Raw genomic sequence first — 16686 nt, 5'->3', positions numbered from 1 at the left:
AGTAGCTCTAAGGGAGAATGGTCAAATGGGTATGACTTGATAGGGGAATGGCCATATGGGAGAATGGTTGTATATGTATGACTAAGGGAGAATGGTCATATGGGTGTGACTTGATCAGGGCTGTTTCTAGCCAATTTGGCTCCCAGTGCGAGATTTAAAAATGCGCTCCCCCCATGACATAAAAAAATGTGCCCCCCCCCCCACACACACCTAGATTAAAAAAAAAAAAAACTTGCGCGTGCACCCGACAAGGGGGCGTGTCCTCATCTAAATGGGTGTGACCTCATTTAAATGGACATGGCCTCGTCTGAAAAGACTACCTCACAATCCAGTTTTTGACCCTGCTCCAATAGATCACAACCACCACAGGAAAAAAAATTCAACCATATTAAGCCCCACACAGTAATGCCCCCTGCACCATATTATGCCACACACCGCAATGCCCTTGATACATTAAATCCCCATACTACGGCAGGCAAGAGTCCCCATTTCGCACATTACGGCAGGTGTCCCCATTTTACACATTGAGAGAGAGAGAGAGAGAGAGAGAGAATACTTACAGAGGCGATTACCGCTCTTCGGCCCGCCTCACCAGTCGCTCCTCGTGCCGGCCTTTCCCTCTTCCTAACTTGGATCCCCCTCTGTACTCCGCTCGGGAGGGGGGAGTTTCGCGGAGTGACGGGGTTGCGTCGTGACGTAACGACACAAACGCGTCATTCCGTGAAACTCCGCCCCCCGAGCGGGTTGCTCGGGGAGAAATAGGAGGGGGAAGCAGGGAGCCACAGTTAGTGCAGCGGTGGGCGCCCAGTGCGGTTGCACTGCTCGCCTGCCCCAAGAAACGGCCCTGGACTTGATAACAGAATGGCCGTTTGGGTATAGCTCTAAGGGAGAATGGTCATATGGGTATGACTAAGGGAGAATGGTCTTATGGGTATGACTTGATAGGGGAATAGCCATATGGGAGAATGGTCGTATAGGTATGACTTGATGATAGAATCACCGTATGGGTATAGTTCTAAGGGAGAATGATCATATGTGTGTGACTTGATAGGAGAATGGGCGTACAGGTATAGCTCTATGGGAGAATGGTTGTATGGGTATGACTTGATAGGAGAATGGCTGTATGGGTACAGCTCTAAAGAAGAATGGTCATATGGGTGTGGCTGGATAGGGGAATGGCCATATGAGAGAATGGTCGCATATTGTAGGTATGACTTGACAGGAGAATGACTGTATGGGTTCAGCTCTAATGGAGAATGATCATATGGGTATGACTTGATAGCAGAATGGCTGTATTGGTATAGCTCTAAGGAAGGAAATTTGTGTGGGTGTGACTTGAATGGAAAAGGACTTTACGTTTAAGGCTTGAAGGGAGATAGTTCGTACAAGTACGGCTTAAAGAGTGGTTGCATGGGTATGACTCAAAGGAAGAATGATCCTACATGTGTGGTTCAAAGGGAGAATCCCTGTACAGTTACAGTATGGCTTGAATGGATAAGGGCTGTAAGGTTAAAGCTTTAAGGGAGAACCTTCATTCCAGTAAGGTACAAAGGAATAATGGTCGTATGGGTGTTGCTCGGAAGGAAAATGGCTGTACGGGTATGGCTCAAGAGAATAGCTGTAAGGGTATGGCTCAAGAGAATGGCTGTACGGGTATGGCTTAGGAGAATGGCTGTATGGGTATGGCTCAAGAGAATGGCTGTATGGGTATGGCTCAGGAGAATGGCTGTACGGGTATGGCTCAGGAGAATGGCTGTATGGGTATAGCTCAGAAAGAGAATGGCTGTATGGGTATGGCTCAGGAGAATGGCTGTATGATTATGGCTCAGGAGAATGGCTGTACGGGTATGGCTCAGGAGAATGGCTGTATGGGTATGGCTCAGGAGAATGGCTGTACGGGTATGGCTCAGGAGAATGGCTGTACGGGTATAGCTCAGAAAGAGAATGGCTGTATGGGTATGGCTCAGGAGAATGGCTGTACGGGTATGGCTCAGGAGAATGGCTGTACGGGTATGGCTCAGAAGAATGGCTGTACGGGTATGCTCAGGAGAATGGCTGTATGGGTATGGCTCAGGAGAATGGCTGTATGGGTACGGCTCAGGAGAATGGCTGTACGGGTACGACTCAGGAGAATGGCTGTATGGGTATGGCTCAGGAGAATGGCTGTACGGCTTAGGAGAATAGCTGTATACTGTAGGTACGGCTCAGAAGAATGGATGTATAGGTATGGCTGAGGAGAATGGCTGTACGGTTATGGCTCAGGAGAATGGCTGTACGGGTATGGCTCAGGAGAATGGCTGTATGGGTATGACTCAGGAGAATGTCTGTATGGGTATGGCTCAGAAGGAGAATGGCTGTATGGGTATGGCTCAGGAGAATGGCTGTATGTGTGTAGCTCAGAAGGAGAATGGCTGTACGGGTATGCTCAGGAGAATGGCTGTATGGGTATGGCTCAGGAGAATGGCTGTATGGGTACGGCTCAGGAGAATGGCTGTACGGGTACGACTCAGGAGAATGGCTGTATGGGTATGGCTCAGGAGAATGGCTGTACGGCTTAGGAGAATAGCTGTATACTGTAGGTACGGCTCAGAAGAATGGATGTATAGGTATGGCTGAGGAGAATGGCTGTACGGTTATGGCTCAGGAGAATGGCTGTACGGGTATGGCTCAGGAGAATGGCTGTACGGGTATGACTCAGGAGAATGTCTGTATGGGTATGGCTCAGAAGGAGAATGGCTGTATGGGTATGGCTCAGGAGAATGGCTGTATGTGTGTAGCTCAGAAGGAGAATGGCTGTATGGGTATGACTCAGGAGAATGGCTGTATGGGTATAGCTCAGAAGGAGAATGGCTGTATGTGTATGTCTCAGAAGGAGAATGGCTGTATGGGTATGGCTCAGGAGAATGGCTGTATGGGTGTAGCTCAGAAGGAGAATGGCTGCATGGGTATGACTCAGGAGAATGGCTGTATGGGTGTAGCTAAGAAGGAGAATGGCTGTATGGGCAAGACTCAGGAGAATGGCTGTACGGGTATGGCTCAGGAGAATGGCTGTATGTGTATAGCTCAGAAGGAGAATGGCTGTATGGGTATGACTCAGGAGAATGGCTGTATGGGTGTAGCTCAGAAGGAGAATGGCTGTATGGGTATGGCTCAGGAGAATGGCTGTATGGGTGTAGCTCAGAAGGAGAATTGCTGTATGGGTATGACTCAGGAGAATGGCTGTATGGGTGTAGCTCAGAAGGAGAATGGCTGTATGGCTATGACTCAGGAGAATGGCTGTATGGGTGTACCTCAAAAGGAGAATGGCTGTATGGGTGTGGCTCAGGAGAATGGCTGTACGGGTATGGCTCAGGAGAATGGCTGTACGGGTATGGCTCAGGAGAATGGCTGTATGGGTATAGCTCAGAAGGAGAATGGCTGTATGGGTATAGCTCAGAAGGAGAATGGCTGTATGGGTATGGCTCAGGAGAATGGCTGTATGGGTATGGCTCAGGAGAATGGCTGTATGGGTATGGCTCAGGAGAATGGCTGTATGGGTATGGCTCAAGAGATTGGCTGTATGGGTGTGGCTCAGGAGAATGGCTGTACGGGTGTGGCTCAGAAGAATGGCTGTATGGGTGTGGCTCAGGAGAATGGCTGTATGAGTGTGGCTCAGAAGAATGGCTGTATGGGTGTGGCTCAGGAGAATGGCTGTATGAGTATGGCTCAGGAGAATGGCTGTATGAGTATGGCTCAGGAGAATGGCTGTACGGGTATGGCTCAGGAGAATGGCTGTACGGGTGTGGCTCAGGAGAATGGCTGTACGGGTGTGGCTCAGGAGAATGGCTGTACGGGTGTGGCTCAGGAGAATGGCTGTACGGGTGTGGCTCAGGAGAATGGCTGTACGGGTATGGCTCAGGAGAATGGCTGTACGGGTATGGCTCAGGAGAATGGCTGTACGGGTATGGCTCAGGAGAATGGCTGTATGGGTATGGCTCAGGAGAATGGCTGTATGGAGGATGGCTGTACGGGTATGGCTCAGGAGAATGGCTGTACGGGTATGGCTCAGGAGAATGGCTGTACGGGTATGGCTCAGGAGAATGGCTGTATGGGTATGGCTCAGGAGAATGGCTGTATGGAGGATGGCTGTACGGGTATGACTCAGGAGAATGTCTGTATGGGTATGGCTCAGGAGAATGGCTGTACGGGTATGGCTCAGGAGAATGGCTGTACGGGTATGGCTCAGGAGAATGGCTGTACGGGTATGGCTCAGGAGAATGGCTGTACGGGTGTGGCTCAGGAGAATGGCTGTACGGGTGTGGCTCAGGAGAATGGCTGTACGGGTGTGGCTCAGGAGAATGGCTGTACGGGTATGGCTCAGGAGAATGGCTGTACGGGTATGGCTCAGGAGAATGGCTGTACGGGTATGGCTCAGGAGAATGGCTGTATGGGTATGGCTCAGGAGAATGGCTGTATGGAGGATGGCTGTACGGGTATGGCTCAGGAGAATGGCTGTACGGGTATGGCTCAGGAGAATGGCTGTACGGGTATGGCTCAGGAGAATGGCTGTATGGGTATGGCTCAGGAGAATGGCTGTATGGAGGATGGCTGTACGGGTATGACTCAGGAGAATGTCTGTATGGGTATGGCTCAGGAGAATGGCTGTACGGGTATGGCTCAGGAGAATGGCTGTACGGGTATGGCTCAGGAGAATGGCTGTACGGGTATGGCTCAGGAGAATGGCTGTATGGGTATAGCTCAGAAGGAGAATGGCTGTATGGGTATAGCTCAGAAGGAGAATGGCTGTATGGGTATGGCTCAGGAGAATGGCTGTATGGGTATGGCTCAGGAGAATGGCTGTATGGGTATGGCTCAGGAGAATGGCTGTATGGGTATGGCTCAAGAGATTGGCTGTATGGGTGTGGCTCAGGAGAATGGCTGTACGGGTGTGGCTCAGGAGAATGGCTGTATGTGTATAGCTCAGAAGGAGAATGGCTGTATGGGTATGACTCAGGAGAATGGCTGTATGGGTGTAGCTCAGAAGGAGAATGGCTGTATGGGTATGGCTCAGGAGAATGGCTGTATGGGTGTAGCTCAGAAGGAGAATTGCTGTATGGGTATGACTCAGGAGAATGGCTGTATGGGTGTAGCTCAGAAGGAGAATGGCTGTATGGCTATGACTCAGGAGAATGGCTGTATGGGTGTACCTCAAAAGGAGAATGGCTGTATGGGTGTGGCTCAGGAGAATGGCTGTACGGGTATGGCTCAGGAGAATGGCTGTACGGGTATGGCTCAGGAGAATGGCTGTATGGGTATAGCTCAGAAGGAGAATGGCTGTATGGGTATAGCTCAGAAGGAGAATGGCTGTATGGGTATGGCTCAGGAGAATGGCTGTATGGGTATGGCTCAGGAGAATGGCTGTATGGGTATGGCTCAGGAGAATGGCTGTATGGGTATGGCTCAGGAGAATGGCTGTATGATTATGGCTCAGGAGAATGGCTGTATGGGTATGGCTCAAGAGATTGGCTGTATGGGTGTGGCTCAGGAGAATGGCTGTACGGGTGTGGCTCAGAAGAATGGCTGTATGGGTGTGGCTCAGGAGAATGGCTGTATGGGTGTGGCTCAGGAGAATGGCTGTATGAGTATGGCTCAGGAGAATGGCTGTATGAGTATGGCTCAGGAGAATGGCTGTACGGGTGTGGCTCAGGAGAATGGCTGTACGGGTGTGGCTCAGGAGAATGGCTGTACGGGTGTGGCTCAGGAGAATGGCTGTACGGGTGTGGCTCAGGAGAATGGCTGTACGGGTGTGGCTCAGGAGAATGGCTGTACGGGTATGGCTCAGGAGAATGGCTGTACGGGTATGGCTCAGGAGAATGGCTGTACGGGTATGGCTCAGGAGAATGGCTGTATGGGTATGGCTCAGGAGAATGATTGTATGGAGGATGGCTGTACGGGTATGACTCAGGAGAATGTCTGTATGGGTATGGCTCAGGAGAATGGCTGTACGGGTATGGCTCAGGAGAATGGCTGTACGGGTATGGCTCAGGAGAATGGCTGTACGGGTATGACTCAGGAGAATGTCTGTATGGGTGTAGCTCAGAAGGAGAATGGCTGTATGGCTATGACTCAGGAGAATGGCTGTATGGGTGTACCTCAAAAGGAGAATGGCTGTATGGGTGTGGCTCAGGAGAATGGCTGTACGGGTGTGGCTCAGGAGAATGGCTGTATGGGTATAGCTCAGAAGGAGAATGGCTGTATGGGTATGGCTCAGGAGAATGGCTGTACGGGTATGGCTCAGGAGAATGGCTGTATGGGTATAGCTCAGAAAGAGAATGGCTGTATGGGTATGGCTCAGGAGAATGGCTGTACGGGTATGGCTCAGGAGAATGGCTGTACGGGTATGGCTCAGAAGAATGGCTGTACGGGTATGCTCAGGAGAATGGCTGTATGGGTATGGCTCAAGAGATTGGCTGTATGGGTGTGGCTCAGGAGAATGGCTGTACGGGTGTGGCTCAGAAGAATGGCTGTATGGGTGTGGCTCAGAAGAATGGCTGTATGGGTGTGGCTCAGGAGAATGGCTGTATGAGTGTGGCTCAGAAGAATGGCTGTGTGGGTGTGGCTCAGGAGAATGGCTGTATGAGTATGGCTCAGGAGAATGGCTGTATGAGTATGGCTCAGGAGAATGGCTGTACGGGTATGGCTCAGGAGAATGGCTGTACGGGTGTGGCTCAGGAGAATGGCTGTACGGGTGTGGCTCAGGAGAATGGCTGTACGGGTGTGGCTCAGGAGAATGGCTGTACGGGTGTGGCTCAGGAGAATGGCTGTACGGGTGTGGCTCAGGAGAATGGCTGTACGGGTATGGCTCAGGAGAATGGCTGTATGGGTATGGCTCAGGAGAATGATTGTATGGAGGATGGCTGTACGGGTATGGCTCAGGAGAATGGCTGTATGAGTATGACACGAAAGGAGAATGGCCAGGCGGGTTTGGCCCAGAAAAAGAATGGGCAAAAATGTACTGCTGTGATATTCCTATTCATTTCTATACCTAGATTTATATATGTAAATCTTATAGCCTTTATGTTCTAATGGGAACCCACCTTTACCCTGGGAGATGAGGCTGTAGATAGACACTATGGGCGGGATTTACTATAAGCAATCGCCGCCTCTCGCCGCCTACCGCAGCGATACTAATCGCATATGTACTAACATATGCGATTAGTATCGCAATGCGGTATAGGAGGCCCCCCGCAATGATGTCTGTGGGGGTCGGCGGGGGTCAGCGGGGTCTCCGTCACCTCCCAGACTCGGGAGGTGACGTGTGCAGGGAGTCACCGGGCTCCTCCTCCTCCCCCCTGCAGCCGGAAGGAGACAAGGCTGTGATGCGGGGGAGGAGGGGGGCCGCACCAGCAGGCAGCAGCAGCTCAGGTATGCCGGGGGGGAAGGGGGGGGTCGTCGAGAGCAGCGCGGGGCGGCGGCGGGATGCGGCGTGGGGCGGCGGTAAGAATCCCATAGGCTTCTATAGGGTATCGCCATAAAAGATGGCGATACCCTATGAGGTGAAAATGCGGCGGTCGGGAGTTAGTACATATGAAAATGCGGTAAAACAGGGGTTTTACCGCATTTTCCCTTTAGTAAATCCCGCCCTATATAAATTACCAGTGATGGAGATGAAGGTTGCCAAACACACGCCTCCCATAACACACAGCTCCTGGGAGACCCTGTCCCTATGTAACTCTCAGTGCGACAATCCCTCCAGCCCCTCTGCCCCCCCCCCCCCCCCCCCCCCTTCCCCGCACCACGACAGTGCACCTTCCGGCCGGCCCTCACATGGACTGGTCACTTTCCCCCACAAGAGGTCAGCACACTCCACCTGGCTCCGAGTCCTGAAATAGTCTGTGCTGCTGGTCTGTGCATTAGATTGGCTACAGATTACTTCAAGCCTGGCCGCTTCAGAGCAGCATGCATACAGAGGTGTAATAGATGCAGGATGGATACGATTGGACTGTGCTTGCTGGTACCAGAGGACTATCATTATACCTAATGCCTGGATGCTCTACCCATCTAATGATTATTTTTCACATTTAACAAATCTAATGAGCTCCTATAATCCATGCTTACTGTACATATGATTATTACATGAGTGCTGCTACACAGAGGGAATGGGGACACAAGCTATTGTGACATTTGCTAGTGTAATGCTGAGTGAAGCAGGACGTACGCACTTCAGCCCAACTGGTCTAGGAATCTTGTGCTGCACCATTACACCTTGCACAATGATATACTAGTTTGTCATGCCGTATACTGACATGTGATTTTCTGTTCTTTCTAAACTACAATGTGATACCATATGCAATCCTGAATACAGTATACAGGTGGTGTGTCACATTATGCTGTTCTGTATCTCAGTATACAGGTGTGAGTCACATTGTGCTGTTCTGTACCTCAGTATACAGGTGTGAGTCACATTGTGCTGTTCTGTATCTCAGTATACAGGTGTGAGTCACATTATGCTGTTCTGTACCTCAGTAAACAGGTGTGAGTCACACTATGCTGTTCTGTACCTCAGTATACAGGTGTGAGTCACATTGTGCTGTTCTGTACCTCAGTATACAGGTGTGAGTCACTTTGTGCTGTTCTGTACCTCAGTATACTGGTGTGAGTCACATTGTGCTGTTCTGTAACTCAGTATACAGGTGTGAGTCACACTATGCTGTTCTGTACCTCAGTATACAGGTGTGAGTCACATTGTGCTGTTCTGTACCTCAGTATACAGGTGTGAGTCACTTTGTGCTGTTCTGTACCTCAGTATACTGGTGTGAGTCACATTGTGCTGTTCTGTAACTCAGTATACAGGTGTGAGTCACTTTGTGCTGTTCTGTACCTCAGTATACCGGTGTGAGTCACATTGTGCTGTTCTGTATCTCAGTACACAGGTGTGAGTCACATTGTGCTGTTCTGTATCTCAGTATACAGGTGTGAGTCACACTGTGCTGTTCTTTACCTCAGTATACAGGTGTGAGTCACATTGTGCTGTTCTGTACCTCAGTATACAAGTGTGAGTCACATTGTGCTGTTCTGTACCTCAGTATACAGGTGTGAGTCACATTATGCTGTTCTGTATCTCAGTATACAGGTGTGAGTCACATTGTGCTGTTTTGTACCTCAGTATACCGGTGGTGTGTCATTTTACGCTGTTCTGTATCTCAGTATACAGGTGTGAGTCACATTGTGCTGTTCTGTACCTCAGTATACAGGTGTGAGTCACATTGTGCTATTCTGTATCTTAGTATACAGGTGTGAGTCACATTGTGCTGTTCTGTACCTCAGTATACAAGTGTGAGTCACATTGTGCTGTTCTGTACCTCAGTATACAGGTGTGAGTCACATTATGCTGTTCTGTATCTCAGTATACAGGTGTGAGTCACATTGTGCTGTTTTGTACCTCAGTATACAGGTGGTGTGTCATTTTACGCTGTTCTGTATCTCAGTATACAGGTGTGAGTCACATTGTGCTGTTCTGTACCTCAGTATACAGGTGTGAGTCACATTGTGCTGTTCTGTATCTCAGTATACAGGTGTGAGTCACATTGTGCTGTTCTGTACCTCAGTATACAGGTGTGAGTCACATTGTGCTGTTCTGTACCTCAGTATACAGGTGTGAGTCACATTGTGCTGTTCTGTACCTCAGTATACAAGTGTGAGTCACATTGTGCTGTTTTGTACCTCAGTATACAGATGTGAGTCACATTGTGCTGTTCTGTACCTCAGTATACAGGTGTGAGTCACATTGTGCTGTTCTGTACCTCAGTATACAGGTGGTGTGTCATTTTATGCTGTTCTGTATCTCAGTATACAGGTGTGAGTCACATTGTGCTGTTCTGTATCTCAGTATATAGGTGTGAGTCACATTGTGCTGTTCTGTACCTCAGTATACAAGTGTGAGTCACATTGTGCTGTTCTGTACCTCAGTATACAGGTGTGAGTCACATTGTGCTGTTCTGTACCTCAGTATACAGGTGTGAGTCACATTGTGCTGTTCTGTACCTCAGTATACAGGTGTGAGTCACATTGTGCTGTTCTGTATCTCAGTATACAGGTGTGAGTCACATTGTGCTGTTCTGCATCTCAGTATACAGGTGGTGAGTCACATTATGCTGTTCTGTATCTCAGTATACAGGTGTGAGTCACATTGTGCTGTTCTGTATCTCAGTATACAGGTGGTGTGTCATTTTACGCTGTTCTGTGTCTCAGTATATAGGTGTGAGTAACATTGTGATGTTCTGTATCTCTGTATACAGGTGGTGTGTCATTTTATGCTGTTCTTATCTCAGTATACAGGTGTGAGTCACACTGTGCTGTTCTGTACCTCAGTATACAGGTTTGAGTCACATTGTGCTGTTCTGTACCTCAGTATACAAATGTGAGTCACATTACGCTGTTCTGTATCTCAGTATATAGGTGTGAGTCACATTATGCTGTTCTGTATCTCAGTATACAGGTGTGAGTCACATTGTGCTGTTCTGTACCTCAGTATACAGGTGTGAGTCACATTGTGCTGTTCTGTACCTCAGTATACAGGTGTGAGTCACATTGTGCTGTTCTGTATCTCAGTATACAGGTGTGAGTCACATTGTGCTGTTCTGTACCTCATTATACAGGTGTGAGTCACATTGTGCTGTTCTGTATCTCGGTATACAGGTGTGAGTCACACTGTGCTGTTCTGTACCTCAGTATACAGGTGTGAGTCAAACTATGCTGTTCTGTACCTCAGTATACAGGTGTGAGTCACATTGTGCTGTTTCGTACCTCACTATACAAGTGTAAGTCACATTGTGCTGTTCTGTACCTCAGTATACAGGTGTGAGTCACATTGTGCTGTTCTGTACCTCAGTATACAGGTGTGAGTCACATTGTGCTGTTCTGTACCTCAGTATACAGGTGTGAGTCACATTGTGCTGTTCTGTACCTCAGTATACAGGTGTGAGTCACATTGTGCTGTTCTGTACCTCAGTATACAAGTGTGAGTCACATTGTGCTGTTTTGTACCTCAGTATACAGATGTGAGTCACATTGTGCTGTTCTGTACCTCAGTATACAGGTGTGAGTCACATTGTGCTGTTCTGTACCTCAGTATACAGGTGGTGTGTCATTTTATGCTGTTCTGTATCTCAGTATACAGGTGTGAGTCACATTGTGCTGTTCTGTATCTCAGTATACAGGTGTGAGTCACATTGTGCTGTTCTGTACCTCAGTATACAAGTGTGAGTCACATTGTGCTGTTCTGTACCTCAGTATACAGGTGTGAGTCACATTGTGCTGTTCTGTACCTCAGTATACAGGTGTGAGTCACATTGTGCTGTTCTGTACCTCAGTATACAGGTGTGAGTCACATTGTGCTGTTCTGTATCTCAGTATACAGGTGGTGTGTCATTTTATGCTGTTCTGTATCTCAGTATACAGGTGTGAGTCACATTGTGCTGTTCTGCATCTCAGTATACAGGTGGTGAGTCACATTATGCTGTTCTGTATCTCAGTATACAGGTGTGAGTCACATTGTGCTGTTCTGTATCTCAGTATACAGGTGGTGTGTCATTTTACGCTGTTCTGTGTCTCAGTATATAGGTGTGAGTAACATTGTGATGTTCTGTATCTCTGTATACAGGTGGTGTGTCATTTTATGCTGTTCTGTATCTCAGTATACAGGTGTGAGTCACACTGTGCTGTTCTGTACCTCAGTATACAGGTTTGAGTCACATTGTGCTGTTCTGTACCTCAGTATACAAATGTGAGTCACATTACGCTGTTCTGTATCTCCGTATATAGGTGTGAGTCACATTACGCTGTTCTGTATCTCAGTATACAGGTGTGAGTCACATTGTGCTGTTCTGTACCTCATTATACAGGTGTGAGTCACATTGTGCTGTTCTGTATCTCAGTATACAGGTGTGAGTCACACTGTGCTGTTCTGTACCTCAGTATACAGGTGTGAGTCAAACTATGCTGTTCTGTACCTCAGTATACAGGTGTGAGTCACATTGTGCTGTTTCGTACCTCACTATACAAGTGTAAGTCACATTGTGCTGTTCTGTACCTCAGTATACAGGTGTGAGTCACATTGTGCTGTTCTGTACCTCAGTATACAGGTGTGAGTCACATTGTGCTGTTCTGTACCTCAGTATACAGGTGTGAGTCACATTGTGCTGTTCTGTACCTCAGTATACAGGTGTGAGTCACATTGTGCTGTTCTGTACCTCAGTATACAAGTGTGAGTCACATTGTGCTGTTCTGTACCTCAGTATACAGGTGTGAGTCACATTGTGCTGTTCTGTACCACAGTATATAGATGAGTCACATTGTGCTGTTCTATACCACAGTATACAGGTGGTGTGTCATTTTATGCTGTTCTGTACCTCAGTATATAGATGTGATTCACAGTATAATGTCCTGTACCACAGTATATACAGATGTGAGTCACACTATGAGTGCTGTCCTGTACCACAGTATATAGATGTGATTCACAGTATGATGTCCTGTACCACAGTATACGGGTGTGGGTCACATTATGGTGTCCTGCACCACAATATATAGTTATGAGTAACATTATGTTGTCCTGTATTACAGTATACAGGTGTGAGTCACATTATGCTCTACTGTACCTCAGTATACAGGTGTGAGTCACATTAAGCTGTCTGGTACCTCAGTATACAGGTGGGAATCACATCATGCTCCTGTACCACAGTATACAAGTGTCAGTCACATTATGCTGTCTGGTACCTCAGTATACAGGTGTGAGTCACATTATGCTGTCTGGTACCTCAGTATACATGTGTGAGTCACATTATGGTGTCTCGTACCTCAGTATACAGGTGTCAGTCACATTAAGCTGTCTGGTACCTCAGTATACAGGTGTGAGTCACATTATGCTTTCCTCTACCACAGTATATAGGTGTGAGTCACATTAAGCTGTCTGGTACCTCAGTATACAGGTGGGAATCACATTATGCTCCTGTACCACAGTATACAAGTGTCAGTCACATTATGTTGTCCTGTACCACGCACAGTGTACAGATATGTCACATTATGCAGCCAGTTACCTCAGTATATACAGGTGTGAGTTATATTACTCTGTTCTGTGCCACAGTATACAGGTGTGAGTTATATTACTCTGTTCTGTGCCACAGTACACAGGTGTGAGTTATATTACTCTGTTCTGTGCCACAGTATACATGTGTGAGTTATAGTACTCTGTTCTGTGCCACAGTACACAGGTGTGAGCTATATTACTCTGTTCTGTGCCACAGTATACATGTGTGAGTTATATTACTCTGTTCTGTGCCACAGTATACATGTGTGAGTTATAGTACTCTGTTCTGTGCCACAGTATACAGGTGTGAGTTATATTACTCTGTTCTGTGCCACAGTATACATGTGTGAGTTATATTACTCTGTTCTGTGCCACAGTACACAGGTGTGAGACGCACGATGCCTCGTGCCCATTATAATATTTTGTAATACACATACTATGCGGCTGTATTGTTATACTAGGCCATCTGTTGTCTTGTTATACATTATACTAGGTAAACAAATCAAACTATCTCTTATGCCCTTTACCATTATTTACTATGTGACACCAGTAGCAGAGAACATGTCCTGGGTTACTATGTCATAGGAGACTGGCAGCTTAATGACAGGAAAACTAGTATTGCTGTCTAGGTTGGAAAGTCTTAAAGTACAGTATTTAAGTACAGTAGATATATTTTCATAGTTAAATATGTTACTTTGCCACTGATGGCAGGTGCCACTGGCTAGATAGGCTGGGTGGTATATATACAGAGTATATATATATATATATATATATATATATATATATATATATATATATATATATATATAAATACAGGAAAAAAGATACCTGTATTTTGTTTTTTTTGCTTTTTGTCACCATGTTTTGAATACTAAATCAGCTTTTACACAAGCCCTTGGAGTGCCGCCTGTTCCTTCGCCGCAAAACACCTGAGCCACAGGTGGGGAAGGACAGTCTCTGTGTGTGTGTGTGTGTGTGTGTGTGTGTGTGTGTGTATATATATATATATATATATATATATATATATATATATATATATATACACAGTTAATGCAGAGCATAGCATTATTAGCATTTGGCAGTACCTCTGTGTATTTTACATGTAACATACTGAAATATATTTGTTTTTCTGCTATAAAAAGTCTATGCATATGTACTATTGTCTGAAATCGGTACTTCTAGTTATCACTTTGCTTCTGCGACCACATAACGAGCAGCATGAACACTGCAGCATCTGTAACACAGTATACACATATCAGAATGGACACTGCAGCATCTGTAACACAGTATACACATATCAGAATGGACACTGCAGCATCTGTAACACAGTATACACATATCAGAATGGACACTGCAGCATCTGTAACACAGTATACACATATCAGAATGCACTGCTGCACAGTACAGCTGGGGTAGCCAGTACTATTTCAGATTAAGTCATTAAATATGGCTGCACACACCTCAGGATGAATCTGTCATGGATCCCGGTGTCTCTCTCATGTGATCAGACAGATCCCCGGCTCCTGATCTGCAGCCGTAACAAGATCCTGATTATAGGAGATAATTAGGCAGCATTAATCCCGTGTGAGCTCAACCCCCTCCCCTGGATGCTGCATGAGGGATTGTGTGGTACCCTCTAATCGGGAGCAAGGATGCAGTGTAGCCTGATGGAGGATGCTGTGCTGCCCTAGTGCCTGGATGGAGGATGCTGTGCTGCCCTAGAGCCTGGATGGAGGATGCTGTGCTGCCCTAGTGCCTGGATGGAGGATGCTGTGCTGCCCTAGTGCCTGGATGGAGGATTCTGTGCTGCCCTAGTGCCTGGGTGCAGGATGCTGTGCTGCCCTAGAGCCTGGATGGAGGATTCTGTGCTGCCCTAGAGCCTGGATGGAGGATTCTGTGCTGCCCTATTGCCTGGGTGCAGGATGCTGTGCTGCCCTATTGCCTGGGTGCAGGATGCTGTGCTGCCCTATTGACTGGGTGCAGGATGCTGTGCTGCCCTAGAGCCTGGGTGCAGGATGCTGTGCTGCCCTATTGCCTGGGTGCAGGATGCTGTGCTGCCCTATTGCCTGGGTGCAGGATGCTGTGCTGCCCTATTGCCTGGGTGCAGGATGCTGTGCTGCCCTATTGCCTGGGTGCAGGATGCTGTGCTGCCCTAGTGCCTGGATGGAGGATACTGTGCTGCCCTTGTGCAGGATGCTGTGCTGCCCTATTGCCTGGGTGCAGGATGCTGTGCTGCCCTAGAGCCTGGGTGCAGGATGCTGTGCTGCCCTAGAGCCTGGGTGCAGGATGCTGTGCTGCCCTAGAGCCTGGGTGCAGGATGCTGTGCTGCCCTAGAGCCTGGGTGCAGGATGCTGTGCTGCCCTATTGCCTGGGTGCAGGATGCTGTGCTGCCCTAGAGCCTGGGTGCAGGATGCTGTGCTGCCCTATTGCCTGGGTGCAGGATGCTGTGCTGCCCTAGTGCCTGGATGGAGGATACTGTGCTGCCCTTGTGCCTGGGTGCAGGATGCTGCGCTGCCCTAGTGCCTGGATGCTGTGCTGCCCTAGTGCTTGGATGCAGGATACTGTGCTGCCCTAGTGCCTGGATGCAGGATGCTGTGCTGCCCTAGAGCCTAGATGCAGGATGCTGTGCTGCCCTAGAGCCTAGATGCAGGATGCTGTGCTGCCCTAGAGCCTGGGTGCAGGATGATGATCTGCCCTAGAGCCTGGGTGCAGGATGCTGTGCTGCCCTAGAGCCTGGGTGCAGGATGATGATCTGCCCTAGAGCCTAGATGCAGGATGATGATCTGCCCTAGAGCCTGGGTGCAGGATGCTGTGCTGCCCTAGTGCCTACATACAGGGTGGCTGTGTTGCCATAGACGCTTGTATGCAGGATGCTGTGCCACCCTAGAGCCTGGATGCAGGATGCTTTGCTTCCCTGCAGGATGTGGTGTCACTCCACAGCCTGATCTGTGATGCTTGGTCCTACATGATGCAGGCTGTATGGAATAGAAATGATGCTGCATTGAAGCATCTTTCCCTCTACCCATATAACATGCCCCATCTTCTCCCCAGCCATCTTCCCAGTGCACCCCCTACTGCCCAGGCGTGTACTGAGGGTCCTGCCATGCTGTCTCCCCGTGGCCCCGGAGCGCCCCAGGTACCTGTTAGTCTCTGATGCCTCCTTAGAAGATACGAGTTTCACTTTGGCATCAGCAGCGCCCCTAGTGGCCGCTAGGCAGAACAGCGGTTTAAAGAGCCATCGAAGGACGCTCTGGCCAGGCAATAAGGGAATCATGGGGCAGAGCCGGCAGGGTGGGGGCAGGGAGATGCATCCGGGAGGACTGCTACACGATAACCATTCTGTGACCTTATGTGCACAACAAAAATAAATAAATATATAAACAAATACATCTCTATGCACAAGGATAGTAAAGGGTTAATCATATTAAACGAGTGAAACGATGTAACCATTGGCTGGGTCTGTGTCATTCCTGCATAATCACTTATCACGTTTATTAATGTGAGAGCACTGAGAGGCGAGGAAACAAGAATGAATTATCATGAGAAAACTGTATTAGGCAGAAGCTACAGACTGACTAATATTAATATAAGCCAACCCATGTCCTCCTTCCCAGGCTTTTATT

General features: G+C 48.2%; 2 protein-coding genes across 2 annotated transcripts in view; one reads left to right on the top strand and one right to left on the bottom strand.

Annotated features, from left to right (window-relative positions):
• The window catches only part of AJM1 (apical junction component 1 homolog), a 35838-nt gene extending 19433 nt beyond the window's left edge, over positions 1–16405 (bottom strand). The window contains exons 1-2 of the mRNA XM_063936242.1: positions 16204–16405; positions 14524–14610 (exon numbers count right to left, since the gene is read on the bottom strand). The gene's annotated coding sequence lies outside the window, so the exon portion shown is untranslated. The remainder of the gene's footprint in view (positions 1–14523; positions 14611–16203) is intronic.
• LOC134949728 (keratin-associated protein 19-2-like) lies at positions 1491–2176 on the top strand. Its single transcript, XM_063938480.1, has 2 exons — positions 1491–1599; positions 1719–2176. Exons 1-2 carry the CDS (start codon positions 1491–1493, stop codon positions 2174–2176), a joined length of 567 nt encoding a protein of 188 aa, XP_063794550.1.
• Positions 16406–16686: the final 281 nt, after the last annotated feature.

Source organism: Pseudophryne corroboree, chromosome 8 (assembly GCF_028390025.1).
Source record: "Pseudophryne corroboree isolate aPseCor3 chromosome 8, aPseCor3.hap2, whole genome shotgun sequence".
Lineage (NCBI taxonomy): Eukaryota > Metazoa > Chordata > Amphibia > Anura > Myobatrachidae > Pseudophryne > Pseudophryne corroboree.
Note: the sequence above shows the minus strand (reverse complement) of the source record. Positions and strands in the feature narration are given on the sequence as shown.

Coding starts and splice junctions, on each gene's coding strand:
- LOC134949728 (XM_063938480.1), top strand. CDS start 1,491: ATGGATAAGGGCTGTAAGGTTAAAGCTTTAAGGGAGAACCTTCATTCC. Junction 1,600..1,718: donor GAAGGAAAATGGCTGTACGG/GTATGGCTCAAG, acceptor GGTATGGCTCAG/GAGAATGGCTGTACGGGTAT.